This window comes from Penaeus monodon, chromosome 4 (genome assembly GCF_015228065.2).
Source record: "Penaeus monodon isolate SGIC_2016 chromosome 4, NSTDA_Pmon_1, whole genome shotgun sequence".
NCBI lineage: Eukaryota > Metazoa > Arthropoda > Malacostraca > Decapoda > Penaeidae > Penaeus > Penaeus monodon.
Genome location: NC_051389.1, coordinates 7927776 through 7937307, shown reverse-complemented (window position 1 = coordinate 7937307; position 9532 = coordinate 7927776). Strand labels below are relative to the sequence as shown.

General features: G+C 40.7%; 1 protein-coding gene across 1 annotated transcript in view; it reads left to right on the top strand.

Annotated features, from left to right (window-relative positions):
• The window catches only part of LOC119569811 (mucin-5AC-like), a 13789-nt gene continuing 4257 nt past the window's right edge, over positions 1-9532 (top strand). Inside the window, exons 1-14 of the mRNA XM_037917819.1 lie at positions 1-63; positions 308-471; positions 1917-2015; positions 2136-2237; positions 2564-2671; positions 3211-3408; positions 4058-4165; positions 4682-4783; positions 5357-5446; positions 6589-6891; positions 7016-7129; positions 7579-7680; positions 8277-8534; positions 8908-9357. Of these exons, the coding sequence (XP_037773747.1) occupies positions 324-471; positions 1917-2015; positions 2136-2237; positions 2564-2671; positions 3211-3408; positions 4058-4165; positions 4682-4783; positions 5357-5446; positions 6589-6891; positions 7016-7129; positions 7579-7680; positions 8277-8534; positions 8908-9357 (2182 nt within the window). The 5' untranslated portion in view covers positions 1-63; positions 308-323. The remainder of the gene's footprint in view (positions 64-307; positions 472-1916; positions 2016-2135; positions 2238-2563; positions 2672-3210; positions 3409-4057; positions 4166-4681; positions 4784-5356; positions 5447-6588; positions 6892-7015; positions 7130-7578; positions 7681-8276; positions 8535-8907; positions 9358-9532) is intronic.

Genomic DNA, 9532 nt, shown 5'->3' with positions numbered 1-9532 from the left:
CCCAGGTATAAAAACGTGTGTGCGTACTTTTCCGGCATCACACGATTCGGTGTCTTGTAGCCGGTAAGTCTGTCAAACACAAACACAAGGACACATCCATACACACCTACATACACACACAAACACAAAGAAAGCACACAAGCACAAATAAAAAACAAACACACCCATAAACACACACACACACACACACACACACACACACACACACACACACACGCACGCACGCACGCACGCACGCACGCACACATTAAAACTCGTCGCCCAAAGTATCACTCTCACTCCAGCCCGGAACGAATTCTCTCCGCAGCGTATAGTCGAACACCATGGAGCTGAGGACAGGGTGGGTGCTCCTGGCGATGCTGTGGGCTGTGAGCGCGAGACCCCAGCGGGAGAGTACTGAGGGAACACCAGGAGAGGTTCCAGGGGCTCCTCCATCAGAGGGTATCAATGCGTTGATCATTCGCACCTCAGGTGAGTTTTTATTTCATGTTTTGTATAAAAAACGTGTGTGTGTGTATGAGAGACGGGTGGGTGGGTGCGTTCGTGCATACATACATGTGTATGTGTGTGCGTGTGTCTGATTAGGAGTGTGTACTTATCTTATATGTAATTTTCCACGTGTAGGCATTGCGTGCTGACACAGTGCACCTGCCCTGCATCGTGAATAGAAAGTGACTAAAGCGGTTTTGCCAGTAAGCGAGATGACCATGAAAAGATGCTGAAATCTGCAGTGCATTACTTTCGCGAGAAGGGATGGAAATGAAGTGAAGTGAACCGGAGAAAATTTAAGATTATATATCCATTATATTTCTATCATTTCTACTTGTTTCGTCAATGGAAAGCAAGAGTTATAAACGACTGGTTCCGAGAAGATATAAATAACTTTCTACAGGGCTTCAGGCTGGTTTTTAGTGGCTGTACGGGGCTACAAGACAGGAGTGGAAAGACTTTCTATATAACAGTGAAAGAATGAGAATGTGTTTTATTATTGTTGTTGCTATTTTTATCACCGCGAGCTATGATGGCTATTTATAGGATACTAATGGTGCTTAAATGACCTTGAGAAACTTCAAAGACCATCACAGCTAGTTTTTTCTTACCTTTTTATATTTTTCATCTTATATTTACATTGTTTTTTCTTTTCTTTGATTTGTATTTTGCTTCTTAGATTGACATTTTCTTTTTTTTTTTTTTTTTTTTTTGAACTTTCGCTTAATTGACATTCCCACATACATATACATATACGTATATACATACACATATGTACGTATACATTTGGAAGCTCAGAGGACTAGGTTTTTAAAGTGTGCCCCTTTTTTAAAGTTTGATTAGAAAAATATATATCTGTTTGTATGTACTTGTTTACATGTAAAAGTAGGCAGAAGTATGAACATTGTCGGACATTCCTTGATGATTAATGCCATCAAAGTCTACGGAATATGACAGGAAATGCACGATATTTGTGTAAAGATTACGAAAAATATTGAATTGCTTGTCATCAATTTTATTTATTGATTCGTTTAATCAATTTCCGTTTTTTGAAATCTTATTTGGGAGTCCCCCTCCATCAGGGACCCAAGGGCGGGGGGAGAAAAATCGCCCCTTCCTGTAGCTACCCCTCCGGATGTATTTACATATATCTATATCTACCTTTCAATCTATCAATATATATATATATATATATATATATATATATATATATATATATATATATATATATAAGTGTATGTCTGAATGTATGTATGTATATGTATAGATGTATATATACATATAAATATACATATATGTATATATATATATATATATATATACACATATATATGTGTGTGTGTGTCTGTGCATGTGTATAAACATACACGTATACATGTGCATATACACCCTGTGTACCTAAATGGCCGAATCTCCCGTGCCGGCAGCTCGCCTGATGTGCGCGGGCAAGGAGGTTCCAGACTGCGAAAATCTAGCGACGACTTGCTTGACGGAATACGGATTGGGTTCTGACGCTGATGTCGACTGTAAGTTTATTTGTTTGTTTCTTTGTTAGAGGGCAGTAATTAGGGACTCTACTGATATTTGTGTATATATTCACTGTCGGTGTACTGTCTCCGCGCTACTTACAAAGTTGTTTATGGTAGTTGAAACGGCTTGCCAAGGGAAGAACCAGTTATTATGCTACACCAAGATCTCCGAGTGCATTGAACTTCTCTCAGTGGCGCCTTCAGCTGGACAGATACTAGGTGGGTGAAATTGAATATCATCTGAATAAACGAATTTCACACACGCGCAAACACACAAACACACACACGCACGTTTGTGTTTGTGTGTATATATGTCTACGTGTGTGCGCGTGTGTGCGTGTGTGTGTAGTATATGCCCGTGCGTGCTTGCGTATACATTAACATACAATGTGCAAATATTAACTAAATTTCAATGTTGTCTAATATCTATCTATCTATCTATCTATATATATATATATATATATATATATATATATATATATATATATATATATATATATATATATAATTTCGTAAACCTAAAACCCGGTTCTCTCAACCGACAGTCTCCGAGGTGTGTGCGGGCAAGGACGCAACAGACTGCATACAGGAAACAGTACAGTGCATGTCCCTGCTGTATCCAGGGGCAGACGGAAGCAACGCGTGTCCTCCGAGTTAGTAGTATTCTGTTATATGTTTGTGTGTGTCATACGCCCACGATGTGTACACGAGAGAGAGTTGACTTACTAACATTCTGTGGACACTATTAGAAACCGGGGTTTATGAGGTCACATTATGGTGTGTGTACACACACACACACACACACACACACACACACACACACACACACACACACACATATATATATATATATATATGTACGTATGTGTGTGTGTGTGTGTGTGTGTGTGTGTGTGTGTGTGTGTGTGTGTGTGTGTGTGTGTGTGTGTGTGTGTTGTGTTGTGTGTGTGTGGGGGGGTGCGTGTGTGTGTGTGTGTGTGTGTTTGTGTGTGTGTGTGTGTGTGTGTGTGTGTGTGTGTGTGTGTGTGTGTGTGTGTGTGTGTGTGTGTGTGTGTGTGTAATTGTAAGTGTATTTCGCAGTGAGTGAATGAATCATTCAGGTTTACAGGAATGAGTAAGGTCAATGATCTTTGTCCATAAGCTGCGTCCGAATCCTCGCATTCTCAACTCAGCTAACCCTCTTTTTTCCCAGCGGGTTCTTCCCCAACTGAAAGCGCGCCTGACCCCACATGCACGGCAAACGTTCTAAAATGTATTGAGCTTCTGCTGCCGGAGGAAGAGCCCGTGGCAGCAACGCCTCCTACTCCCAAAACTACCGAAGTCGCGCCTTCGTCTGCGACCTCTCCAACTCCGGCCGAAGAACTGGCGACGCTGACCCAAACTTTGATAGGTGATTTCCGCTCTTTTGCAAACTGTGGTTTATTTTTATGCTTGAATACAAGTTAAGAGGTCATTGCTAGGTTATGTTCTTTCTAGAGTGTCTGTCAGAATTACAAAATAAGCGCAAAAATGAGAGGGGAGGAGAAGGAGGAGGAGGAGGGGGAGGAAAAGGAGAAAGAGGAGGAGGAGGAAAAGGAGAAGGAGAAGGAGGAGGAGGAGAAGGAGAAGGAGGAGGAAAAGGAGAAGGGGGAGGAGGAGAAAGAAGGGAGGGTGTGTGTGCGTGATCATCATCAATAATTTTATCTTTATTTCCATTATTATTGTAATCATCATTATCCTTATTTTTATTAACTATCCTTTTTATTGTTATTAAATGACATTGTTAATATTACTATTATCATTATTGGTGTCATTATTAATACCATCATTATTATCTTCATTACTATTATCTTCATCTTTATTACTATTATTACCATTCTCCTTATTATCATTATCATCATCATTCCTAATATCATTATCATAGCTATCATTATCATTATTAATGTTACGACCACCAACACCAATATTTCTCTTAATATTATCACTGATATCACAACTACTGCCCTTACCATTATCATCCCAATCATCACCTTTGTCTGACCTTTCTTGACCCTAAACAGTCATAACGACGTGTCAGTCAAGTGCCCTCCCGAACTGCCAGTCCCAATTGGAACAATGTTTGCCCTTGTTTGGCCTCGGTTCCAACTCAAGCGCGAGCTCTTCGGTTTGTGAGTACAACCTTTCATGTTGTCTGGTGAAGGTAGGGGCTTGATGAGAATATATGTGCAGTTCGGTGGTTTATGGGTTGGTGATTCCTTATTATTGTTATTATTGTTGATTAATTGGTGTATCTGTTTGTTTGTTTGTTTTGGGTAAGGTTTGTGAGATGGTGTTTGTGTCTATCTTTCTCTCTCTCTTTCTCTCTCTCTCTCTCTCTCTCTCTCTCTCTCTCTTCTCTCTCTCTCTCTCTCTCTCTCTCTCTCTCTCTCTCTCCTCTCTCTCTCTCTCTCTCTCTCTCTCTCTCTCTCTCTCTCTCTCTCTCTCTCTCTCTCTTGCTTCCGCTCTCTCTTCCTCTCTTTTCCTCACACACCTTTCTCTCTTTATGCATTTACCAGTCTGTTTATCTGTCTATTCATCAATATATATCCATTCACCTATATATAAATGGAAGATGGTTGGCCCTACAGCCGACCAGCGCTTCCTACGATTCTAAAAGCTTTTACATCTGCTAATCTTGCCCACAGTGGACGTGATCTGCGGGGGCACAGTGACCTCGGAATGCCTTCAGACAGTGGAGACCTGCTCTGACATAGCATCTCAGGGTGCTGGTCCGACTGGAGATCTTCGTGAGTAATTTGTTTAATGGGATTCTGAGAGAGAGAGAAAAATGATTGATGGATTGGTGGAAAGTAAATAAATACAATTAAGAAAATAATAAAATGAAAATGAAAAAAAGAGAAAAATAATAAAACAGAATGATATATATATGTATAAAAAAGGGCATGCCATGCCTACTCGTGATGTCCAAAGATGTCCAAAGATGTCCAAAGTATCTGTATATAAGCTAATGATATCAACGTAGATACTGATGTATGTGAACTGTTTAAAGTATTTATATCCAACCCTGGTTACTAATACAGATACTGATGCAGATAAGAGTAAAAAAGATATCCCTATCTATCTCTGAATACCAATATAGATTTTGATAAAGATAAGTTCGACCATGCTATCCATAACAAGCCATAACTAGGTATTAACATCCATCATTTTAAAGATGAAGTGCCAATTCGTAACAATAGCAAGTCTTGGATATCAATATAGATTCCGATATAGACTAAAGCATCCCCAAATATCGACATCTAGACCTGGATACCAACATAAATATGTAAAGTGGTTTCCCCTCCGCTTTTCACCAACAGCCGAAGTTCTGTGCGCCCGCCTGAGTGTGCCAAACTGCCTCTTTAAGACTGTCAAGTGTCTCGGTATGTCGATTGCTGAACCGGATTTTAGTAAGTACACTTCCCCCCTTTTTGAGAAGGATTTAAGTATCTATACACACGTTCGCTTTTTTTTTTTCTTTTTTTTTACCAGATTTCAGTAATTGTTTTTTTTTTCACATAATCAGCTAACCTAATTATATTTTGATTAAAGATGCGAACAGAGAGAGAGAGAGAGAGAGAGAGAGAGAGAGAGAGAGAGAGAGAGAAGAGAGAGAAAGAGAGGAGAAGAGAGAAGAAAAAGAGAGAGAGAGAGCGAGAGAGAGAGAGGAGAGAGAGAGCGAGACGAGAGAGAGAGGAGAGAGCGAGAGAGGAGAGAGGAGAGAAGAGAGCGAGAGAGAGGAGGAGAGAGAGAGAGAGAGAGAGCAGAGAGGAGAGAGAGAGAGAGAGAGAGAGAGAGAGAGCGAGAGAGAAGGAGAGAGGAGGAGAGCGAAGAGAAGAGAAGAGAGAGAGAGAGAGAGAGAGGGGGGGGGGGGGGGGGGGGGGGGGGGGGAGAGAGAGAGAAGAGAGAGAGAGAGAGAGAGAGAAGAGGAGAGAGAAGAGGAGAGAGAGAGAGGAGAGAGAGAGAGAGAGAGAGAAGAGAGAGAGACAGAGAGAGAGAGAGAAGAGAGAGAGAAGAGAGAGAGATGAGCGAGAGGAGAGGAGAGAGAGAGAGAGAGAGAGAGAGAGAGAGAGAAGAGAGAAAGAGAGAGAGAGAGAGAGAGAGAGAGAAGAGAGAGAGAGAGAGAGAATATTTGTTTAATTTTCTTATCTAAGCCTAAGTTTTAAATTATGAAGATATTAATGATAATAATTATGATAATAGCTACAATGATGAAATGACAATTATGAGGATAATGATGATAATGATTATAATAATGACAAAAAAAGAAACAATAATAATGATAATAATGACAAGGAAATTTGAATTATAATAATGATAACGATAATGATAACAATGAAACAACAATAATAATCATGATAATGATAATATTAATAATTATTATAATAGGGATAATAATAATAATAATAACAACAATGACGATGATAACAGAGACATCTGAGAGACATAACATACTAAACAATCTTACAAGCACGAATTGTACATAACCCATGTGCAATTGCAAAGATCCTCGCAACAAAATACGTGGAAGTTTATCTGATTCTTTTTTTAGGCCTCTGTGCTGACAATAGTACCTGCGATGCCGAACTGACTGAGTGCGCACAACACTTCAAGAACGCTGTGAGTGCTTTAACTCCTGAGGATTCACAGGGCTCCGTGTCAGGGGAGTCACAGAGCACCGTACCAGAGGAACCACAGAGCTCCGTGTCAGGCGTGTCACAGAGCACCGTGCCAGAGGAATCACAGAGCACCGTGTCAGAGGAATCACAGAATACCTTCCCAGGAGAGACTGAGAATGAAGCAGCGATCACGGACCCTATCGGCTTCATCGCTGAGGTTACCAACAATATCTTAGGTAAAAAAACAAAACAAAAAAAGATCGATAAATTCAAACAGACAAATAAATAAATAAAGGCCAGTCGAAAAAAAACCCGACGCCCTGTGTTATGACTGACAGTCCCTTCCTCTCTCCCTCACAGTACTCCAGATGTGCGCCGGCAAGGAGAAGGAACTGACCAATTGCCATGCAGATGTAGCCGAGTGCATGTTTGGGCTCCAGATCCCTCCTCCTGGATTTGGTCCGCCGGTGGATAGTAAGTCTTATTTCATTGCTTCTCTTGCTTTGCTTTCGTTGTTGTTGTTGTTGTTGTTGTTGTTGTTGTTGTGTGTGTGTGTGTGTTTGTGTGTATGTGTGTGTGTGTGTGTTTGTGTGATTATGTTTGTGTGTGTGTATGTGTGTGTGTGTGTGTGTGTGTGTGTGTGTGTCTGTGTGTGGGTGTGAGTGATTTAAACTAAGTATAGTTTGATATGTTCTTCATGAATGTGCGGAAGAAGTGTGTTAATGATAATAATAATAATGGTTAAGAAAAATTATGATAATAATAACAATGGTAATAATGATGATGAAAATAATAATAGAAATAAAAACGATGATGATGACAACAACAATAATGATGATAATAATTGTAAACCACAAGAATAACGATAACAACAATAAATAAATATATAAATCAAAATACAAACATCCATATATCTTTTCCAGATGAGACGATATGCGAGGCGGATCTTGACGCAGAAACCTGTACCAAGAAGCAGAACTGCCTCGTTTTATATTCTCCGAAGCGTAATTCTGTGGACCTTCTGCGTAAGTTTCTTTTTTGCTTTTCGCTTTTATGATTTATCGTTTCGAGAGTAGTGTGGATGTGGTCAGCAAATTTAGGGGCAATTGAAAGGTTGAGATGCAGGTGTGATCACGCGATATCTATGTGATTTATGTGATTATCTTGATGTGATTATATTTATATTTATATTTATATTTATTTATGATTTATTTGATTATATTTATGTGATTTATGTGATTATATTGATTATGAAGCTTATCTGATTGATTCACGCTTTGAAATAGGGTGTGGAGATATGGTTGCAGTGAGCAAGATGGGGAAAATATATTTCGGATATGATGTTGAGCAAAAATAGGGTTATTTGACAGATGCAGGTGTGATGACTCGACATTTATACTACTTTTGATTATGAAGTTTATTTCATTCTTTCGTGTTTTGAAATAATCTGGTGATATGGTAATAGCAATAAGGGGGAAAAATACATTCGTTTTTAGTCCCAAGATGTTGCGTAAAATAAATCGGGCGTCAGTTTCACAGTTGTAGAAAGAAAATCAATAAATAAAACTACATAAAAAAGCAAGATTTGACAAAATAAAATTTCTCCCGTGTCAACCTGCAGCTCAAGAAATCTGCCGCGGGCGCAACGTCTCGAACTGCGAGGACAGAGCCGTGTTGTGTCTCGAGATATCCGGGATTTCGGCTTTGAGCAAGTCTCTGGTCGACCTTCTAGACCAGCTTCCGGAGGAGCCTCAAGCGTCCTCGCAGGCACCGGCGCTGGAACCTGCCGTGTCCTCTGAGGCGACCTTTCCCGAAACACCTACAGGAACGGGTGAAGCTGCTCCGACTTCCGCCCCGGATGCGATACCTGAGGGTTTTGGTGAGTGGCCATAGGCAGAGTTGGGCATGGGTAGACACCGACACACACACACACATGCACACGTACACGTACACGCACATGTACGCGTAAACGCACACACAAACACCTACACACACACACACACACACACACACACACACACACACACACACACACACACACACACACCACACACACAACACACACACACACACACTCCCCAAACAAACACTTCACCAACAAATGTTTCCAAAAATATGTTGTCGATTGTTAGATATTTACCGATTGTCATTACATAAGTGTATTGTATTTATTAGCGCTTGGCTCCATTCTATTCGATTATCCCTTAATCAACTATCATTACATTATCAATTACCAATTTCTCCACCCACAGACCCAACAACATGTCTGAAAATCTTATCGCCTCGACCCATACTGAGAAAAGAATCAACGACGACCACGGAGGAACCAGGATCATCGTCAGCCTCGAGAGACCCAGCATCCACAACTACAAGTCCACCAGCATCCACAACTAAAAATCCGCCAGCATCCACAACCACAAGTTCACCAGCATCCACAACCACAAATCCACCAGCATCTACAACCACAAAACAACCAGGATTATCATCACCCTCGAGAAAACCAGCATCCGCAACCACGAGACAACCAGGATCATTACTACTTTCGAGAGAACCAGCATCCACAACCACAAATCCACCAGCATCCTCAACCAGGAGAGAACCACCATCACCCTCGAGAGACCCAGCCACACCAAAACCCACAAGGGAATCCGCACAGACTCGTTTTCCTGATGTGGATGAGGAAGAGGAGGAGACGCCAGGGGGTAAGACGGGGCGCTTCCAGTAACTAAGAAGAAAAAGAGGGAATTCGTCTGCACGTCCTGAAATATATCCTTAGTTATGAATACTTGTATATATATGTGTGTCTGTGTTTCATTTTTCTCTCTTTTTTCTTTTTTTGTTCTCTTCTCTTTATCTCTCTCTCTCTTCTCTCTCTCT